General features: G+C 26.9%; 1 protein-coding gene across 3 annotated transcripts in view; it reads right to left on the minus strand.

Annotated features, from left to right (window-relative positions):
* Nucleotides 1-331: 331 nt before the first annotated feature.
* The window catches only part of LOC129968873 (sodium-dependent phosphate transporter 1-like), a 128,269-nt gene continuing 106,496 nt past the window's right edge, over nucleotides 332-22,104 (minus strand). The window contains exons 1-13 of one of the 3 annotated variants that reach the window (XM_056083183.1): nucleotides 20,673-20,831; nucleotides 13,559-13,762; nucleotides 12,708-12,809; nucleotides 12,482-12,622; nucleotides 10,671-10,756; nucleotides 7,873-7,969; nucleotides 7,648-7,767; nucleotides 6,641-6,688; nucleotides 6,036-6,089; nucleotides 5,728-5,834; nucleotides 3,881-4,002; nucleotides 2,874-3,059; nucleotides 332-1,676 (exon numbers count right to left, since the gene is read on the minus strand). In XM_056083183.1, coding sequence (XP_055939158.1) covers nucleotides 1,436-1,676; nucleotides 2,874-3,059; nucleotides 3,881-4,002; nucleotides 5,728-5,834; nucleotides 6,036-6,089; nucleotides 6,641-6,688; nucleotides 7,648-7,767; nucleotides 7,873-7,969; nucleotides 10,671-10,756; nucleotides 12,482-12,622; nucleotides 12,708-12,809; nucleotides 13,559-13,762; nucleotides 20,673-20,697 — 1,533 coding nt within the window. In that variant the 5' untranslated portion in view covers nucleotides 20,698-20,831 and the 3' untranslated portion in view covers nucleotides 332-1,435. Of the gene's footprint in view, nucleotides 1,677-2,873; nucleotides 3,060-3,880; nucleotides 4,003-5,727; nucleotides 5,835-6,035; nucleotides 6,090-6,640; nucleotides 6,689-7,647; nucleotides 7,768-7,872; nucleotides 7,970-10,670; nucleotides 10,757-12,481; nucleotides 12,623-12,707; nucleotides 12,810-13,558; nucleotides 13,763-15,298; nucleotides 15,512-20,672; nucleotides 20,832-22,104 lie in introns of those variants that run through there. The other 2 variants (XM_056083184.1, XM_056083185.1) reach the window with 2 other exon arrangements.

Here is a 22,104-nt window from a genome sequence, read left to right on the forward strand (position 1 = left end):
ATTACTTAAACAAAAAATATATATACTAAATATAATTCCAAAACTGAATTTCCTAACATGCATCTTTCTCTCTCATAAATATATAAGAAAGGGGAGAAAAAAGAACAGCTCCACAGATTTAAATATTTAAACTGGGGAGGGGGGGGAACTTAACATCTGCCAGTTGCTTTAGAGAAATCATATTTCCAAAAACAAAGTTCAATATCAAAAGTTAAAAACATCTATTGTTAAGTTTGCTTACAAAAAATTGCCTTATATAATGTAAGAGGGAGAATAATTTAAATGTTGCTATAATTGTAAAGAAATGCATACAAAATAAAGACACATGATATGAGAAAGAGAAAAACAAAATTTTATTTCCAAAAATATTTATAATTTTGACTAAAAAAAACTTATCTATCACAATTAACAAGCACAGTGTTACTCTGGCTTTTTCTTTTTTTTCATCTGATTTCATTGCTTAGTTAAATACATTCCATAAGTTACAACTCAGAGTAAACACACTCTCCTAAAAAGTTATATTACAGAAATAACTGAAGACAATACACATTTACATTTACTTATCTAATCCCATTACCCAAGGAATTAAATTTATGCATATGTACAAAAATGAACAAAATAATATTCTAAAGAAACAGAAATGGTTGATGTAGTTATTAAAGGCATTAAAATGGAATTCTTTAATATTGCAGTATCATCTTTACACTGAAGGTTGAGAATATAAAATTATTAAAATACATGTGTCCAAAATAATTTATTAAAAATTATTCATTGCAAGTGAAATTTTCAACCAGACATTTAACTATAGCACCAAAGCTCTTCATAAATTTTTTTTAAAAAAAATTGGTCAAAATGCTCATGACAATAATATAAAAATTAAATTTTGTTGTCACTGATACTATTAGTAATTTAAGATATAATAAATACTACTATAAATTGTTTTCAGTTCATAATACTTATAAAATCTTGGTGAAAAAGACCTTTCTTCATAAACATTCACATTTATACTATATAAAAAAAACTTTTTATAAAATTCTAACCGGGATAAAAGCACATAACAAATGACTAGAAAACCTCAACATGAATTTTGTCATAAATAAAACCCACCAACCCAAACAGGAATTTTGAGAATTTTAGCCCATTTTTAAATTTGGCTAAGTACATATGATATCCAAACTGAAAACAAGCAAACATCCTTCCTCATCTATACTTATAAAAGTGTCAAAGTACGTTGAACTATGTGTTGATGAGAGAAATAAAACAGATGCGAAAAGAAACTTAAATAGCGCCTCATCTGCAAAGTTTAGCAGCGGATGATGAGATTTTTAAAAAACATGTCTCCCTATACATCTATTTTGTACCATAAACCATCAAATGGTTTTGGTACAAAAAGAGATTTTTTACAAATTGATGCCATACAAAAGTTACACAGATGTTAACTTGCAACTGCTGTCAATATAGCCATAGCAGCAGCTGACAGGGCACCAGAAATTGGTAATGTTAGAACCCACGCCAAAACGATGGATCGGAATAACTTCCAGTCTACTGCTGCTTTAGAGCGAGTCCAGCCCACAAATACGATGGAACCCACTTTGCAATGGGTTGTACTGATGGGCAAGCCAATCTTTGAAGCCATAAGAACGGTTGCAGCTGCACCAATTTCAATGCAGAAACCACTAAAAATGAAAAATAAATCTTGCAGCTAAAAAAGTATTTTCAAACAAAGAAGATAATGAAAACTATTTAAAAGCCTCAAAGAATACATATAACTTAGTGCTTATTTATAACTCCAATATAGAAAATTTCCATAAAGTTACTATAAAACATAAAATAAATGAATATTCTATAATAATTAAATACAAAAGAATTTATTATCATTTCTCTTGATAAGTGAAACTGTTAGATCTAGTAAATATTGTTTATTTTCAATCATTCATATTTTATTCATTTCTAAAAGCACTTATTAAAAATATAGTTTTTAATCAATCAGTACGGAACATGGCAGAAACATTTGGAAGGAATTCACAGTTGGTTGAAGAAAAAGAAAAAAAAAAAAAAAAAAAAAAAAAGATTTATTAAGCTATTAAAGAATTTGCAAATCAATTTTTAACAAAAATTTATATAAACAAATATGACTATGTGTTTATAAAATGGGAAATTATTAAATGCATCATTGTTTCTGCTAATTCATTAATCTTCAAATTCAATATATAATATTCATCAAAAACTTATCCAGTGAAACAAGCAGAGAATAAACTGTACCTAATAAAGAGCAAGTCACTTTTCCAAAAAAAATTAATAAAATAAAGAAACAAATTGTTTGGAGGATCTGCATTATTGCAAAATAAGGTATTTGAAAATGAATTTATTTATCTTATTCTTAGCACTGCTAATAATTTAATAGACAATAGTTTAAATCTCTTCAAATAACTGGTAATTTTGACAGAATAACCTAAAGTTCCAGGAATCAAACTTAAATAAGTAACAGAATTTTCAAAATCAATAGAATACTTTACACCCTTGGAATTTCGCCAAAGCAAATAAGCAAAATTGATGCAAAATAATTTTGAACTTCAATGGAGACAGAGACAGCAGAAGGCCCAGCCATTTGAAGAGTAAAACATTGCAAAAACTAATAATCTTTAAAAAACAAAAATGGGTTCATCATAATGATAATTTTTTTAAGCCCTCATGAAAGATAATTCATATCTGTAGTCAATTAGTCACTGCTAGTCAATTTGGTATGCTCACAAAAGCATCCAACTGCATTAAAACATGCACTTATATACATATAATAATAATTTATGAAAATAATGACTAGGCAATCTCAACCAAATAAATGAAAATTTAAACAAGGTTATTATGTCACTTACCTGGATGGAGTAATTTTAGTCAAATCTTCTCCAATTGTTCGGATGACCTTTTGTCCCCAAAGCCATAAACCAACACTAATACCAAAACCACCGTACAACATGATCCAGAATGGAGACTCTTCCTTCTGTGCTACATTTCCATCCTGATAAATCAACCAAATTCCTATAACTGGACCAATGGCATTACTGGAAAAGATCACAGATTGTTTGCTTTTTAACGTTGTGAAATATATAGAGAGACATAAAATTCAATTGAACTTAAAAGTAATGCTGATTTTTTATAAAATCAATTTTACTCGGGACTTATAGCAAGGAAATTAAAATAATATTATCTTCATTGACATTTAATCTACAAATGTATTCTCATCATGATACATAAGAAGAAAATATTATGCTACTGAAATAAATGCATATCATCTTCTCAACTTAGAGAAAGCAATCATTTTACAAAATGTATCGACTCAAGTTAGAAATATTGTAAAATTAGAGATAATGTCAAAAATAAGCCTTTACTTCTAGACTTAATTTCAATCTAGAATGAATTTATATTAGTTACAGCAATTTAATATAATGATTAATATCAAAATTAAGTACATAACTTGGAAATAAGAATTTTAAATTTTAGCATTTTCAAGCGACACAGAGAAGTGATATTTTCAAAATTCTAATTAAGTGTAAGAAAATCATTTCTCCTACATACATAAATAGGCCATGTATATTGCATCTCATTTCAAAGCTAGTTTTATCAATCATTATATGTTAAACAGAAAGGACACTTTTCCACTTTATCTATAACAAATACTTTTGCTCGAAAAAATGAAAAGCCATTATTGTTATATCGAATGTGTTCCTAAAAAATATTTGTTTTAGAAAGAATTAAATGGATATGCACATTTCTCCCATTTCTTTATTACTGGCTATTCTTTTCAAAATTCATTAAAAAAATCATTCACTTTTTCATAAATAAATTTTTTTCCATTTGAACAATTATTGTAAGTAATCATTACCTGACATCATTTGCTCCATGAGCAAATGAAGCAAATACAGCAGTCAAAATTTGTAGAGATGAAAATATACGAAATGTTTCAGGTTTATCGACATCAGATATGTCATCACGACTTCCTTTATCCTAATAAAGAGAAAAGGAAACAGTTTTATACAAAGTTCTGCACAACTATTCAAAAGTTTCAAACAATATAAATATCATAATATCTTAATTATACAGAAAGGGGGGGGGGGGAATCTTACTTCAGCCTGTTGATTTTAGGCATGTTCCATTGATATATATATAATTACATGAAATATTTTCATTTAACTTTCAGATTAGCAGCAATACTTGGGCAAAGGACACATAATTTTCAAATTTTAAATTTAAAGCATGCATATGAGTTATGATTCGTGATTTTGATTATACATTGAAAAAAGATTCATACTACAGAAAGCAGCATAGAAATCTTTAAAGGCTAATATTAATAATAATAATAATAAAAAGTCAATAACTTAGTAGAAAAATGTTTTCAGTATCAAAAACAATAAATAAAAAAAAAATTTAAAAATCATAGTAAATTCCTGCACTTTTCAACAAAGAAAACATTTTTATGCTATACATATCAAAAAATAGTTAAAAAGACAATGCTAAATGTTCGCTAAAAATTTAACTAAATTATTACATTAAAAATTCATAAATATTTTTTAGAAGAAATACCTACCTTTTAGAAAGCATAATCTTATGAATAAATGAACTTTTTTTAATACTTAAGTGTTTATATTATTATATAGAATAAAATTGATACCTATTGATAAAGATTTCGATTAAAATAATAGAAACATTTTTTTTTACATTATTAATCTCAAGCTAATAATGCATATTAAAAAAACTGATATTTTCAAATTCAAGAGAATTTAACTTTAACAAATTACAAAAATTAAATAATTACCACAAAATGACAATTTTAAAATACCTGAAAATAATCAATAATTAAAAACACATTATATATAAATACAGATAGGAATCACACCATATAGTATCCAATTTTTGGACATTTAGAAGCAGTTATAAAGGTTTGGTTAGTTAAAATATTATTTGTAATAAAACTTTGATATATCACATTTACTATGCCAAAAATAAAGAACTTCTAAGTTTTGCAGAAATGAAAATCCAAAATAAATTTCAACTTAACTGTTATTTTCGAAAATTACAAGGAGGTAATGTTAGCTCAATTATCTGAACTTCAAAGGGTCTTTTTATGATCGATATTTATTTAAATATATTTACAGTCACTTACAAATGAAAGGTTTTTAATTTTATTTAGAAATACTTTTCATATTTTATTGCAAGAAATTTAACTATTCTTCAAACAGACTGTTAAACAAAGACATGCAGAATAATGAAATATCTTTCTGCCAATGTCCAAACAAAGGAGCTTACTAAAATTATTTTGTATATAGCAGAACGTTCTGAACAGATATTATATAGTGTGCATAAGTATATAAGTACATTTAAAAATAGATTTACAAATACCAAAAAATTAATAATTAATACATATCTTAAAATTATTTTACAATACATTAAATAGAATTCATAGCTACTCTTGTCCGATGAGTTTTTCGATATATTTTAATGAAATTAATGTTTGAAATTTTACAACCATACAGAAAATAGTATCAAATAGTTATATAAAATCATAAAATTAGAAATGTATTTCTCAAACAAAATTGTTAATTTTTAATCCAGAAACTCATTAAGTTCATAGAAAAATATACAATTATAAATATTAAATGAAATTTTAAACATATAGGAATTTCTAAAATAAAGATGCTTGAATGTATGTAAAATTCATATTACACCACTTACAATTTTTTTATTTAGATCTTCCTGAAGGGTAGAAACAGATGTATTATTACTTGTAGTCATATCTAAGCTATAACTACTTGATACCTTTCCCAAAGGAATTTCATGTCCTGTTTAAAACAAATTAAAAATATCTCACTACACAAACATACAAAGTTTTTAACTGTTATAGAGGTTATGAAAACAAAACAATACAAAGGACATGACATTTCAAGAAATGAACAGGTTTCAGAAATAATTTTTTTTTTAAAAATACTCCTTATTAAAAAAAGTAGGCATTATCAACAGTTCTAATACAAAAATATACTTACCATTTTCCTCAAATCCTGGATTTTCAGCTTCTGGATATGGAATCTTTGTGGGTACTTTTAAAAGAAACAAACAAAATTAGCAACCTAAATAGCACTTTTTGAAATTAAAAATAAATAAGAATTCCACAAACATAATATGGATAAAAGTTTACACAATCAGGTATATAGTTTTGCCATACAAATGACATTGACATGTTAATGTTTCTTTATACTGGAAAGTAAAGGAAATTTATTTCAAAACAGATCTTCTAATTTGCTATGTGAATCTTCAATAGAACTTAAAAGGAAGGATATTTATATTATCTCTTAAAAATAGATTAAGAAAATAATTTTTTTTTTTTTTTTTTTTTAAAGCAAGAATACATTTTTTTTTTTTTTTTTTTTTTTTTTTTGCATTCATTTCTTAAAACTTACTAGAAAAAACTTATAATCCAATATCTATATATCTAGCATAGAAAATGGAATACTATTAAACAGATGTGGTTTTCAAGACATAATGCTGAAATTTTCAATAAAATTTAATTAATAATTTTTATTATTTAATATAGTTTATTTATTTTTAATAATGAATGAAAACAAATTTTAGAAAAAGAAGAGAAACTCACAATCATCTCGATCAATTTGATTTTCACTACTTTCACTATCTCCAATACCTGAAAAAGATAAAATAGTTGAGTAACTGACAAGAATATATATATGTAATATACATATATATACACAACAGTTATTACAGAAATTTTTTTTAAAGTATGCACACCATTTCGCTTTAGTTCAAATTAATTCCTATTCATTTCAATGCTAAGCACTTTTGCCATAAGGATTCAAAAGTATATAGCCTACTTCTAAATTTTAATGCAAGTAATTCTTTTATTGAGCTTAAATAATGGCGGACATATTCTTTTTTAATAAAACACTAAAAACTAAAAAGCAGCTTTTAATTTCTAGCAGCTCAAGATCCTTCTCTTATACAAAGTAGCTTAAAATCAATTAAAGGAATGGGTGAAAAAAGATTGTTGTTTGGAACATTCAGAAGTTTGGGCTCTCCAGTATTAATTGGATACAACAAATTTTGCAAATCATTTAAAATAAGATTTTTTTTATCAATTGTCTTACTACTATTGTTAAACTTCTACTATTTCTGTTACTTACTACTAATTGTTAAACTTCTTGTCTCTACTACTAGGAAACGGTGCTTGCAATAAAAGCAATGCCATTGCAATAAAAATAGTCATTTCATTTTCCATTTATCTACATAAATATATGGCTTGTTCAATTGCATGATTTCACTTTCCAAACAAAGAAATGGGAGCTTCTTTTCAAAAAATTAACTCCGAATCTCAGTCATGCTGTTAAATATTATAGATAGTATGAAATAAATTGAATTCAATATGTAAGTGGATAAAATGAAGTATTTTATTATGGAATGAAAGAAGCATTTTATTAAATCATCAAATCAACTTTCATAAAAAAAAAAAAAATGGCACATTTAAAAAATAGAACAATTCCTATAGCATTTATAATTACTGCCAAATATTAAAATCTACACCAATTAAAAAATCAACAATAAATAATAATAATTGAAAATATAAAAATGAAATAAAGTTATACATACTTGCAGCTGAATGTTGAAGATAAGGCACAAGTATATACCAAACACAAACACCAAATATTAGACCAATACCTCCAGCTAAAATTAGAACTCCCCAGGCAGGTATAACATCAAAGCCAAGATCTAAATAAATAATATAAAAGTATAAAAGATATAATAAAAAAGAATAAAAATAGAATCCTACATGTATAAAATAATTACTATAATAATAATAAAAAAAATACTTACAATGTGGTCCACCATGAATAACAGAAAATAAATTAAGGAAAACAGTAATGCCCCAGAAGAATGGAAGAGAATAGTATCCTCGATCAATGGCATTATCCTAAATAAGCAAAAGTTACTTTAATGCATAATGAGAAATAGAACAATACATTAGAAAAATCACAGGTCACAACAAAATTTCATCAGGGGACAACATCTATAAATATATAAAATGCTAATGTACATGACATAGAGATCACTTTTATTACTTATTACTGAATGGTAACAGCACAATGAAAACTAATCTCTATATAAACATTTCAGACAAATTCACTAAATGTTTTTACAGCTGTACTTATTCAACACTTTCATAATTAATGTAGTTGTTAAATACTTTAGTCAAAGAAAAGATGTAAAATAAGTCAAGAGAAAACAGGTATCAAACAGAAAGTTTAATCTAACATAAAAATAGATCATCACCAGACGAGTAATCGCTGACTTACCTATGGAAATTGATATCTTCCAAATCCATGATTTCTAAAAAATAGCTTTTACATCTTCTTACAATTAAAAAAAAAAACTTTTTTTTAACAATATCAATTTCATTTATATAAATTTATTTCTTTATTTTCAATAATATTTTAAAAAGCAATATATAATTTACATTCATGATAAGTTCAAGTTAAATCTTACTGGTATACACTGATGACAAAATAAGGCTTTGCCAGTGATTATTTAAACAAAGAAGAATATTCAGTTTTTGATTTATTCACTAATGTTAAAAATAAGATTAAAAAGATGTCTTCTTTAGATATTTACTCTAAACTTTTATCTTGTAAATTTAAACTACAGTAATTAGATACTGATTCAATTTCTTTTAATTGTATCAAGTAGCAAGACAACATTTTAAAAAAATCCAGTCCAAATTCATGGTTTAATAGTCTAACAGGTCAATACTTAAGACAAACAAGCTGGTCGCCAAAGGCAGTTGGTCAGCAATAATTTCACAGAACACATATATGTTGTTGTTTCTAATGGCACTTGCCATGGATAAATAGAAAAAACAAAAAACAGCAATAAGTTGTCCTATCCACATCTCTACTACTTTAGCATGACTTAAAATTTTAGATAAGCAATAAGATTTTGTTGAAGTCACATGGCCGTCTACTGCAACCACAGTGAGTAGCCTCGCATACATAATATAAAATACATTGAAACAAAGGATTAAGACATTATACAGTGAGGCTAAGAGCTTACTGAATAACGAATTACGAGGGCAATTCAGAAACTAACCTCCGATTGGTCGCAGTGCGGGTAGTGGGGGGAGTAGCGCACCATCTGTGCATTCACACGCTCAGCAGGTCAGTCGGCATCAAGCCGTAGTCGAGTGAACATCGTACCTGCGCTAGTTTAGTTTTTGCGGCAGTTTGAAATGTGTGCTGCAATAGAAAATCCCGCCAAATGTGAAGTGCGTGCTGTTATAAGGTTTTTTACAGCCAAAGGATACTCTGCAGCAGCTATTCATCGTGAGCTTTGTGCCGTGTACGGACCAAAAGTTATGAGTGAAGGAGTTGTCCGTGAATGGGTACGTTTATTTAAAAGTGGACGAGAAAATGTTCATGATGAAGAGAGGAGTGGTAGACCATCCTTGGTGACTGACGAACTCGTTCAGACAGTTGATACAAAAGTTCGTGAAAATCGACGTTTCACAATGGCGGAGTTGTCTACTGATTTTCCACAGATTTCTAAGACTCTTTTGTACGAGATAGTGACAGCAAGATTGGGTTACCGTAAGTTCTGTGCACGATGGGTGCCCAAAATTCTTACCGACCACCACAAAAGTCAAAGAATGGCCTCTGCATTAGACTTTCTGTCACGTTATGAGGACGAAGGAGAACCATTGTTAAACAGAATCGTGACCGGTGACGAAAACTGGATTAAGTACGTGAACCCTGAGACAAAAGAACAATCAAAGATGTGGGCACATTCAGATTCGCCTACCAAACCAAAAAAAGCCCGGCAAGATTTTTCTGCCAGAAAACTGATGGCAACGGTGTTTTGGGATGCCAAAGGGGTGTTGTTGGTTGAATTCATGGAACGTGGGACGACCATTAATCAAGACGTGTACTGTGAAACACTAAAAACATTATGACGGGCTATACAGAACAAACGCTGTGGTATGCTGACTTCCGGTATCGTTTTTTTGCACGATAACGCCCGTCCTCACTCTGCTCGCAGAACAACAGCCCTTCTTGAGTCCTTCAAGTGGGACGTTTTCAACCATCCACCTTACAGCCCAGATCTGGCGCCAAGCGATTATCACCTCTTCATGCGTATGAAGAAATGGCTCGGGTCCCAGCGGTTTGATGACGACGAAGAGCTCAAAGATGCGGTCACAGGCTGGCTCAGGGCACAAGCGGGTGATTTTTATGCAGAAGGAATTTCAAAGCTTGTGAAGAGATACAATAAGTGCCTCAATCATTATGGAGACTATGTCGAAAAATAGTGCAAAGATGTAGTTGTAAGATGTATATATTAAAATATTTTTACTTAACTTGGTGTATTTTTTTCAATCAACCGGAGGTTAGTTTCTGAATTGCCCTCGTACATGCTAAAATATGATAATTTAGAGAATAACATAATAAACCTAGCAGAGAGACACATTAAAGGAAAAAAATATTCGATTCATATAGATATTTCAAAATTAATAAAAATATAGCAACAAAATATATACCACAGAAGGAAATTAATACATTTTACTGTAAATATCTTAACATTTTTATAGATACACAAGTAAAAGAATACTTTAAAAGTATACATACCTTACTAAGAATTAATTTCTTCACCAGCAAAAAAATTGCAGAAGAAATGAGGCCAGAAAGAACCGGGGACAAAAACCAGGATGCCACTAATATAGATAAAATCACATATAAGAAGGAAGTTAATATATTTTCCCACATTTCAAGATTTTTAATACATATTATTTACCAACCAATGTATCATGATTATTAAATCTTACTTTTATGTTAATTTAAGTGGAATAATTAATTATTTTATTTAGGAAGACCCTTTTTTTAAATACATATTACATTGAACTTTACATGGCCTGTATTTACTTTTCAAATATAAACATAAGCTTACCAATTTACGTACAGATTGACTATCAAACAAGTTTTCTTAATTGATAATTTTGTGAATTTCTTTTACATCAAAAGATAAATCTGTCAAATTTAAAAAAACATTTGGCCAATTAATGTGAAAACAATAATCAGTATCTTTTTTTAATCAAATCAGACAATTAACAAGTTTACCACCATGGCTCAAGCCTAGCATTTGGACCATTAGATAACCCCTTCCTTGATATTTTATTAGGTAAGCCCTTCCTCGCTATTTCTTAATTATAATACAGCAGGGATCATAGGTAGATGATTTAGCATTGGAAAGTATGACCTACAGGTGAGGCTCACAACAATGAATGTATTAATGGAACAAAAGATGATTTTTAATAACTTATATTAATATATTTTGAAACATATAATAAATACAACAAATAGCTACTTAATCAACCAGAAGCATTAATAGTTTCTTCCACAAGTGTTAGAACACAAATAATCTCTTTGTGCTTTGAACACCAAAGACCCTCAAAATCTTTTAGACAAATGGCATAGTAGTAAACCAAAGACAAATTTACAACTGCACAACTCTGTTCCAAAATTAATCCAGTCTCCATAAATAATAATTTTAAAAAATTCTTCCACCCCCCACCTTTGAAAAATAAATGAGCAAAAACAGCTAAATGAAATATTAGATTAAATAAACCCTAATATAATGTATATGTATCATTAGTTAAAAATCATACTGCACATAGGAAACACGTTTTATGTACAGACTAATTTTTACAGATACAGCACTCATGAAGCAATTTTGTTTAAAGGAAATGTATTTACTGTCATGCTTGATTCAAAACAAGGTAATTAAGGAAACTGATATAGTTCTACAGTCCAAACTGGATGAGATTGAATGTATGGTATGAAAAAGACACTAGTGCCTGTGTTCAACTTTTAGAATTCTGAAAGAAGAAAGTCTAAAATGAATTACTGGAAAGATTAGAAATTCCAGTAGCAGATGCAGTATGTTGTGATACAGCACTAATAGCCCATAAGGTGGAGGAAAAAAAGAAAAAAGGACAGGTTTATATGTTTTTGCAAGTCAAAATATTAAATCGAGTTGGTAAGATGATTTAACATTTTTACATTAAGAAAGAGTAGTTATAACAAAGACAGATTTTTATTTCTTTTTGAGATGGAAATCTCAAAAAGATTTGTGCACGAGTATAAATATAAAACCAATACCAAAATTAAAACAAGTGGGAATTTCTATAATATTATATCCTAAAATTTGAAAAGTTAAATTATATAATTCCTTTTATTATTTGTGTATATTGCAAAAAAACTATGTTTGTGCAAACAATAACAACTTTTATATTATTTGAAAATCCCAAATATGTAAAAAAAAAAAAAAAAAAAAAAAAAATGTATTAATAGTAAATTAGATTTATTTTTTCAGGTAATTTTGAAAGCATCCTTTCTAAGAAATCATAATATTAATTTTTAAAATCAACGAAAAAACTTACCAATTTTGCCAAGCATTTTCCATTTAATTCCCATGAAACCACGTGCAACAACTGCAAAACCAACCACAGCACCAATTATACTGTGAGTTCCAGATATGGGCCAGCGGAAGAATGTAGCAACTATGTTCCATGTTGCACTACCTATGATTAATAGAAATATTACTTTAAAATTCTACAACATATTAAAAAGGTGATAATAACAAAAATACAATTAAAAATCACCCACCAATTAATGATGCTAAGAAACCCAACATAAGCTCTTTTTCAAATTCAGAAAATATCTCAACGTCAAATATTCCTTTCCTTACAGTATCTGAAACTTTATAACCTGCAAAAAATAAATAAAATCATTAGGCAGATTTCTTACACTGTTTTTATTGTTTGAAAGATAATAAATGCATTGATTAAATATTACTATCATAAAAAAGTACAATAACAAAAAGTCAAATTGAATTTCAGATAGAAAGTGATATTTATGTTAATATTGAACTACATTCATAACTTAATTAGATAGAGCTTTTCTTCCCCCCCTTTTTTTGCTAGAGTTAAGAATTACTGATAACCAGTAAAAAATTCAAATAAATATAGTTAATTTTATATAATTATTTTATAATTTTAATTTTATTTAATTTATTTTATAATTTTTATTTAATTTTTATTTTATAATAATTATTTTATAATAATTTTCAATGAAATCTCACAACTGCAACTTTTTTAAATACATTTGCTTTCAAATGTATATAGATATAAAGATCCAGCTAGAATTTTTGTGATCACAACCTCACTTGAAGATCTCAGAGCACAGTTTAAGAAATCTTGAATTAGACTATTAATTTCAGAATTAATATGTACTTTAAAATTGAAATGTATAAGAAATCATTTAAAAATGTCATTTATAAATAATAAATATCCTGAATGACTGAAATTTATTTTCATTAGTTTAAATACTAAATCATACAATCAAAGAATTTCTTTAGATAAAATATTTTGAGCTCATACATCACATTGTAAAAAAATTATAGATCAATAATTCAGGAAGTATCTCCTAATTTTTGAAACAAAACTGAAATAGCATACCCATTAACACAGATCCCATTATTTCAAATATTGTAGCAAGGATGCATGCTTGTCTCAGTGTAAGAGCTTTTGAGCCAACAGATGTACCGAATGAATTTGCAACATCATTAGCCCCTACGCCAAAAGCTAAGAAGAATCCAACGATGAAGCCCAATATGAGAATCCACAAAACGTCTGAAGAGAATGGCTCCATAATATTGCCAGCTATAAACAAATAATTATAATAAAAAAAAACATGCTTAATTCATACACATAAAAAGGTTTGGTACAAAAAAAAAAAAAAAAAAAAACTAATGTCATAAAATAATGAATTGTGCTAAAAATACCTTGCCACTAAAAAGTAAAGTACATAAGATTAATTGAACAATAAAATGAATAAATTTATTCAAAATATGCTTGTGATATCGAAAATATCATGAAATTATTACATAAAAGAAAATTTATCTAGTCTCAAGAATGATAAAAGAATGAATTCCAAAAAACAGACATCCATGGAAATAAATCATGTCAGTTTATATCACTGTTAAGACCCAAAAAAGAATGAAAAACTAACAAATTTATTATAATTATATAATTAGGCCATCATGGTTCTAGTTCAAATATAAAATATCACAAATAGAATTCCTGACATAATTTCAAGTAATTCAGCATATAAATGAGATACACATATGCAAACATATTTACAAGCAATTTAATTAGCAATATTAAGTAAATTTTTAAACAATTTAAGCAAATTTATGTTTTTCTGTACTATTTCACACAAAACTGCTTATATTTTCTGTTCATTAAAAAACTTTTGCTTTCTTTTAAAGGGCAAATAATTACTTTATTAATTAAATTTATGATAACAGTGGAAACTTCATCATGCTCAAACAAGATCTTTTGATACAGACTACAATCTCCACATGGAAATATCAAAGTGAAAACGAAATATTGGTGAAATATTTGTAACAAATTGCTAGAAGAAAAACAATGGCTTATAGAATGTAAAAGATTTAATCAAATTGTCCAGCTATTAAATCAAATATTGCTATAATATAAATCATAAGAAAAACCTCAGTTAATTGGCTTTTATGAGATTTGCTGACATAAAAACGCAACAGAAAATTTTATTTCATAGGAATAAATAATATCCCATAACAATATAAATTATTAATATTTAACGATACTATCGATGTTTTCTATATACGATATCTTCTATTTAAATAATATATCATCAATACATTTGCTCCAAAACAAAATTTGGAAAAGAAAATTGATTGCAATCCCCTTTTACCTAAAGAACTGATTTCATATGAAATTATCATAACAATGCATAACATTTAATTTCGTCGGAAAGTATTTGGAAGAAATATTTTTACTAAAAACTTACGAACTTAAATAATTCTATTAATGGTAAATTACTTCATATTTTCACTTAATTTTATTCTAGACGACGTAGCAAAAATGTATTTCTTGACAATAACAAAATCATAATTAAAAATGGTAACATAAAATTAAAGCTAAGAATGCATCCGAAAATTTAGGATAATTGAAATACGCGCTCAATATCATGGAACTATAATATACGAAATATTTCAAATTTAAAATAACATTTTTATATATTTAAATACATATATAAGCAATATTTTACAGCCTTCTAAAATACGAAATAAAGTGAAATACGATACTTAAGGATCACTATAAAATGCTAAAAAATGGATTTCCTTTTTCAATTTAAAAATAGCCTGGTGTACTTACTTGTGATGTGCGTTAATACAGCGATATTACTTTAATAAAACTTATGTCACGTTACTAAATGCATCATGGTATTCCTAAGGGTAATGCAAATCAGATTTTTAAGAGACATGATTCTAAAATTTGTATAAATGATTGTAAAAGATAAACAATGTTTAACACGTGTTAAAAAGCACGTGTAAACAGAGACGCGGCAGATTAAAAAAGGAAAGTACGATGAAAAGAACGATCGCTTCGGAATACGGTTTACAGTTCGGCAATTGTCTATAAGCGGTTATTTTTGTGCAGTCCTTAACTGCCAGTTTTTAAAATAAAGTTTCGAATTCTTACAAAATCTGATAATAATTGCTGATAAGCTTTTTCATGTAGCCTTCAATGAAGCTACTTTGAAGGTAAAGGCACTCTTGCCTTTATTTCGCTCAAAGTAGTGCCACTAATTTTAGTGTCCCAAGGAGAAGTAACTGATGAAGTCATAAAACAGCTACTCAGAATAAACAAATTTCCGTCTCGCGTCTGTATGCATCTAAAATGAGTCTAAAAATGAAGAAAGAAAAAAAAAAAGTAATAATTTCAGCAACAAAAAAAATCAAAGGAGACTGATGAGGTAACAATATACGAATGCGAAAATTTTTGATGCAATCTTGAACAGAATATTCGAAATTAAAATCATATGTTTCAAAATTTAGTTGCATTCCTTATCGAATCATCAAAATTATGCCAGATCAAATTCAAAGAAAACGTGAAGACTTCTAATTAAAAGAAGTCGCTATTTCTTATTAAAACTATTTTAATAGTGGCACATATTAATTATTAAAATTTTATTGGTATGAAAAATAAGAAATATACCACGAAAGAAATTCAAATGCAGTTTCTAATATATTGTTCACTAAAATATCGTAATTTTTAACTGTCAACAGGATTTTTTAAAAAGTTGAGACAGTCCAATTAGCATTTTCATCAAGAAGGTTAATCATGAAACTGCTCGGTATTTAGGCTTCAAACTCTTATAAAAAAATTCATCTTTCATGCAAAATTTATAAAAATATTTCTTAGTACAATAGAAAATTTTATAAATATTGATTTTGAAATTGCTGAATGTTTTAATATTCATATTCTATTATAAGAAATTGCCTTTTTCCTGTTAGTATTTTTAATTTATTAAGAGATTTCTTTAGCCCATATATTTCACCAATAAAACTAGAAATTGGATGCAATAAAAAGTTGAAATTAAACAACAAAAAATGCATTAATTAAAGTTATAAACTTATGAATTTATTTTTCGATTCTTTTTATTTTGCTTATCGCAAAGGAAAGAAATCATCATAAAAATAATCTTCAAAGTACTTCCCTACATCAAGCGTTGAAGAAAGATAAGGTAAATCTGAGAGACACTGCTCCCGACTGTTTCTGTTTTGCTTTAGCGTTTCGTTTTCATCTCATTTAGTATCACTTCACAATCTTACTGATAATAACTTTTTTTCGGTTTCGAAATGCCCCGACTTCCTCATAATCTGTAAGTGGTAATCAGATTAATCAAGTTAAAAAATCATCAGATAAAATAAGATTTGATATTTTGAAAATCAGAATTGAAGCGCTGATGAAAATCAATAAAATAATTAATTTTTGACTATCTAAAAGTAAGTATAAATTCTAAAAATTTATTACATAATTTAATACCATACGATTGTTTTCAATTAATTGCATAAAGAGTTTATCAACGCTGAATTCAATTAAATATATATATATATACACACACAAATATCCTTGCATTTTTTTTCATTCTTTTGTAACAATTAACTTATATATTTGGGGATTTACGATATAAAAATATTTTCTTGTACTTATGGTACTTTAAATTTAAAAACGATTTTAATTCACTTCTTTCGCATTGGCTAACTACTCTATTTGAACTTGATCTACTCTCCTTTTTGTTTCTGTACTTTTAATCGTCTGACAACAGAAGTTCCAGAATTTTATGATTTTTTATTGCCACAAAATGAAGTGCCATTCTCTTTCTACTGTTTGTGTACCCGATTGAAAAACATCGCATGCTGTTTTTTCCTTTCTCTGTGAATTTGCTTCTTTTGGTAAAAGAGGTACTTAGTAAGAATACATATACAGTGAGATCATTTAAAGATTTATGAAAGAAAAACGAAGCCTTATATAGTAATTAAACTAACATAATTGAATTGTTGTGCTTACATATTTAAAGATGGGAATGCAACAATTTATAAGCGAAAATAAGGCCCAAAGTAATAATACTTTTATCATTTGGAGGGGGCAAATGGTAAATGACAACTATAGAAATGCTTTTTAAACTAAAGGTTGCTCTCCAAAGAAAGGGGGGCGCAGGTAGGGAAAATTTGCGAAAAGTTTCCTTCTTCCAAACAGTTTAATATGTTTTATTAAAAATAACATTAAAAATTAATAAATAAGTATATGAAATTTAATTTTTTTCTATTATCATTGATTAATATTTCCTCTTTTTATTTTTGAACTTTAGGATGATATTAAAATTAAATGGGCTGGTGAATCTTTTTCTTTCGAAAGAGGGACAAGAACAAAAGAAAAAAAAAATTAACCTCAGCGAGACGGCAACAATAACAACAAAAGCTATAACATCTGCACGCTGACAACGCATTGGATTGACTCCCAAGGGAATGCTGATAAGTTGAAAGCTTTTATTTATAATTGGATTAATTTGGAATTTACGATTTTGTGATAACATACAAGGACAACATTTAATTTTATAGCCCTCTCTGAATCATAGATTTTGTTTCATGAAAGATTATTTAAAAAATGTCAGAAAGAAACACATAATAAGTCAATCAACTTAATACCTAAATTAGATGTTTATCAAAATTTGCATGTGAACAGGATAAAGTAGATTTTTCTTCACCTGATTTGAATCTCATTTGCATTTTAGATATAAAGAATATATCAACGTAGAAAACAAAATACGATTTTTATTTCTTAAGGTGTAATTCAAAAATTTGTAACTAATATAAATATGAATTTTAATACTGTAAATGAAAATAAAAATTACAAAAAAGGAGTTAAACATAAAATAAATTGTCTTATAAGTAAGTAGGATTTTTTTATATGAAATTTTCTTTAACATGCTATAAGATATAATTTGACACTAATTTTGATATAATTCCTTTCAAACACGGAATCAAGAGACATTATACTATCAACAGGAACATCATTGTTAGAAAATAATACAGTTGACCTTTTTTTAATGTCATTTTCAAAATAAATATATATTGTAAATGAACCCTAAAAACGTGAAATTTGACATGCATGCTGTCAATAATAATTTTGAATTCATTATTATGAATTAATTTTTTAAATAAAATTTTAATATAAAAAGACGAGTAAATTAGAAGTTAGAAAAACCAACACCCCCCTAATTCTCTTAAAAATCACCGCTTTAGTGTATGGGTAAAATGAAATGAAAAATTTTGTGATAATAATGAATAAAGTAACTTATGTTGCTGGTTAATTTTAGTGAGTCCTTCAACTGAGTAAATTTGCAGAATTTTCTCAACTTTAGATACATCCCCTGCCAGTTATTAATATAATTAGTAATTTACAAATAATTAATAACAATTGCACTTGTTCAACAATCACACAATCAACTGTAGTACAACTAATTAAAAAAAAATTGTTTCATTTTGAAATATGAAAGCGATATTAATATACAAAGAGTTTCTAACTTTTTCAACAGTGTTAAGCAGTTTATGGAGTTTTATGACACCCGATAAATAAAAACTAGGAAAAGAGTTTTTCTCTTTTCATAGTATGGAAAGAAATTATAATTTTATACTTTTCTTCTTCAAATTTAAAGAAAATATACATTAAAAAAACTAGATTAACAAAATGTAACTCATATAGTTGTATATTTCCGACTAGGTGCAGAGGGCAGTTTGGCTGAGAAGAGAAGGCTTTTATAAAAATATGTTATTAGTAATTGTAAAAATTGCAAAAAAAGGTAAGAAATTTGGATTCTATATGTTAACAAATATTGGGATAATATTAAAACTTAACCAACATAATTCTTCAGATTCTATCTTTTCATTTCTTTCACTTTGTTATTACACTATTTATAAACATAAAGAATATGCTTAGAGTGAAATGTTAATGTGGAAGTTGTATGACCCGCAGGCATTGATTCATGATAAATAAATAAATAAAAGTAATCATTTTCATAAAATTATCAAAATAAAAATGAAAATAAATCATTAAAATGTTAGGTTAAAAATATGTTGAAATTGAAACTAAATTAACCATTTTACTAGAAAAGGGATTTTTTTAATGAGCACTATTTAGGATCACATATTGTTTATTTTCTCATATTAAATTAATTACAGTAACAAACAGAATTTAGACTGAACGCATACAGAAAAAAAAAATGCAATGCAATAATAAAAAAAATTAGTAAATGATTTTAAACTATTAAGAGTTGACGTGCTCATGAACTTATATAATACAAAATGATAATATTTACAATTGCAATATTTATATGCATACCTCCAAAAAAAACCCAAAAAAACACTGACTGAATGAAATAAATCTATTCTTTATAAAATATATGACAATTGATTTACAATCTTCGATTTAAATTTCTAAATTTTGATTTATTACCCTAAATGGTACATTTAATGACGCATTAACTTCTTAAAATAAAAAAAAAATGCATAAAATGACTTTAAAAGGGCAAGAATATATTCAATATATTTTATTCAACAGAACAATTCAAAACGTAATACAAGATTTATTTATTTTTTTATTTTCAAAGGTTTGAAAGAAATAACAAATTTATGTTTTCTTTCAACAAATTCAAAGAAATTATTCATGAAAATAAAATATTATCTAGTTTGAAAAATTGCATGTATAAAGCATATTCCATAGTCATTTAATTAATTCATAAGAATTTAACTATACAACAAAAAAAAAAAGATTTGTTAAATTGAGAATTTCATTTGAAAAAAATTATACTAATTTCATTTATTAAATAAATCGCATATTTTAAATATGATCTTAGCACTCATTTAGCAAATAAAATAAAATGCTTTCATATTTCAAAAAAAAAAAAAAAAAAAAAAACCTTATGTCCAAAAATTATAATAAAAATTTTGATTTTTTAAAAATTTATTTCAATAGTTATTTCAAAATTTAATTAGAAAGTTACTATAAAATTTGATTTTCCTTTAATAATGACGTCAATACTTTAGAGACTTAAAAATCGAAAAAGAAAAATCTTTCAAATGCGTTTATCCAACTAAGACCAAAACACTCATAAAATATTCAAAAAATAAGCAAACAAGATATTAATTAATAGGCGAAAAATATTTCTAAAGAACATTATACTCACCAGGAGGAAATAATGTTGGCTGCATTTTGCTGCCTTCGAAATTGGGCCAATTATTATACAATTCCCAAAAGTTAAAAAAAATCGCAACCTTAAAAAAACCACACACCAGTCCAGAGAACTACAACCCTTGTTTCATTTTCCAGGTCTTCTCTGTCTTTTAAGACCGACATACTTGCCCCAAGCAAATCTGATAACTTGCGGGTGATTAAAAATGTGATAAACAAATAACGATAAAAGAAATAAAGAAAAATTGCGAGTAAAAACGTCGCCAGAAATCTTGTTTTCAATCAAAAAGTGAGAAAAAGAGCGAATTTGCGACTGCTGATTACGATGCTCTTCCTGGGATGTGTTTATGTTGTGACTTAAAACTTATGCAACTTTCAGTTAATACTTAAGTGAAGATAAAAAAAAAATCGATTTCTAAGGTCAAAAGCCTTGATTTACGCATTGCGTTCGTTATCATGACTCACATAAATGCATTTAAAAGAAAAAAAAAATAAAAAGGAAGAAAGAAAACTGAATTATGAAATTACAAAACTCTATGAAACTCGTTTTTGCTAAGGTGCAAGAGAAGCTTTCATAATGAATTATTATGATTCTTCATAACCTAAAAAGTGTCGTACTAACTATAAGTCTGATGTTTAATTATTCCTTTTTAACTGACGATACAATTTTCATGCTAATTAAATCTTTTACGGACAACTTGATATTCACGATTCAAATTTTGAAAGACATCAATGTCATATTTTAATAGGCTTAACCCTGTTATTTTTATTATATACATGAACTTTGGTATTGGAATCAAATTTCATGATCAATTATGATAAAAATGTAATTGTTCGTATCGTCTGTTTTCTAATTGGACATTTCTTTCGTGATACTATAACTTCTTTTTTCATTCTTTCTTCGCGTAAACTGTGAGGATAAACATAATTCTTCCTTAGCTTTCAACAATGGAATGAAATCACGCTGTTAAATATTTAAGGGAATAATAAAAGGGGTTTTAATTTCTTAGCAAAAATGTACATTATTGTTGAAATTATATCAAAAATATTTTTAAAAATTGCAAGAATTAAAAAAAAAAAATGTGTTATATCGAAATTATAATTATCTAAAGATTATATTAAAGATATAATTTTAAAAAATTATAAAAGTTATACAAATCATTTGTCCGCAATGATAATGTTGGAAGTTATTGAGGAAAAATTCCAAAATATCGCTGAATTTTTAATTAAAATTTCAAAAAGAAAAAAAAAATCCTTTTAGTTGCATGTTTTTACCCACCAAGTACACTATTTCCCTTTTTACCAATAATTAGTTAAAAAAAAAACTATTGAAAAAGATTATATCTGCCACATAATACTTTGGCTCTCTCTTTTCCTTTTTCAAAAATATTATTTTTTTATTAAAAAAATATTATTTTTAATTTTAA

This window comes from Argiope bruennichi, chromosome 5 (assembly GCF_947563725.1).
Source record: "Argiope bruennichi chromosome 5, qqArgBrue1.1, whole genome shotgun sequence".
Taxonomy (NCBI): domain Eukaryota; kingdom Metazoa; phylum Arthropoda; class Arachnida; order Araneae; family Araneidae; genus Argiope; species Argiope bruennichi.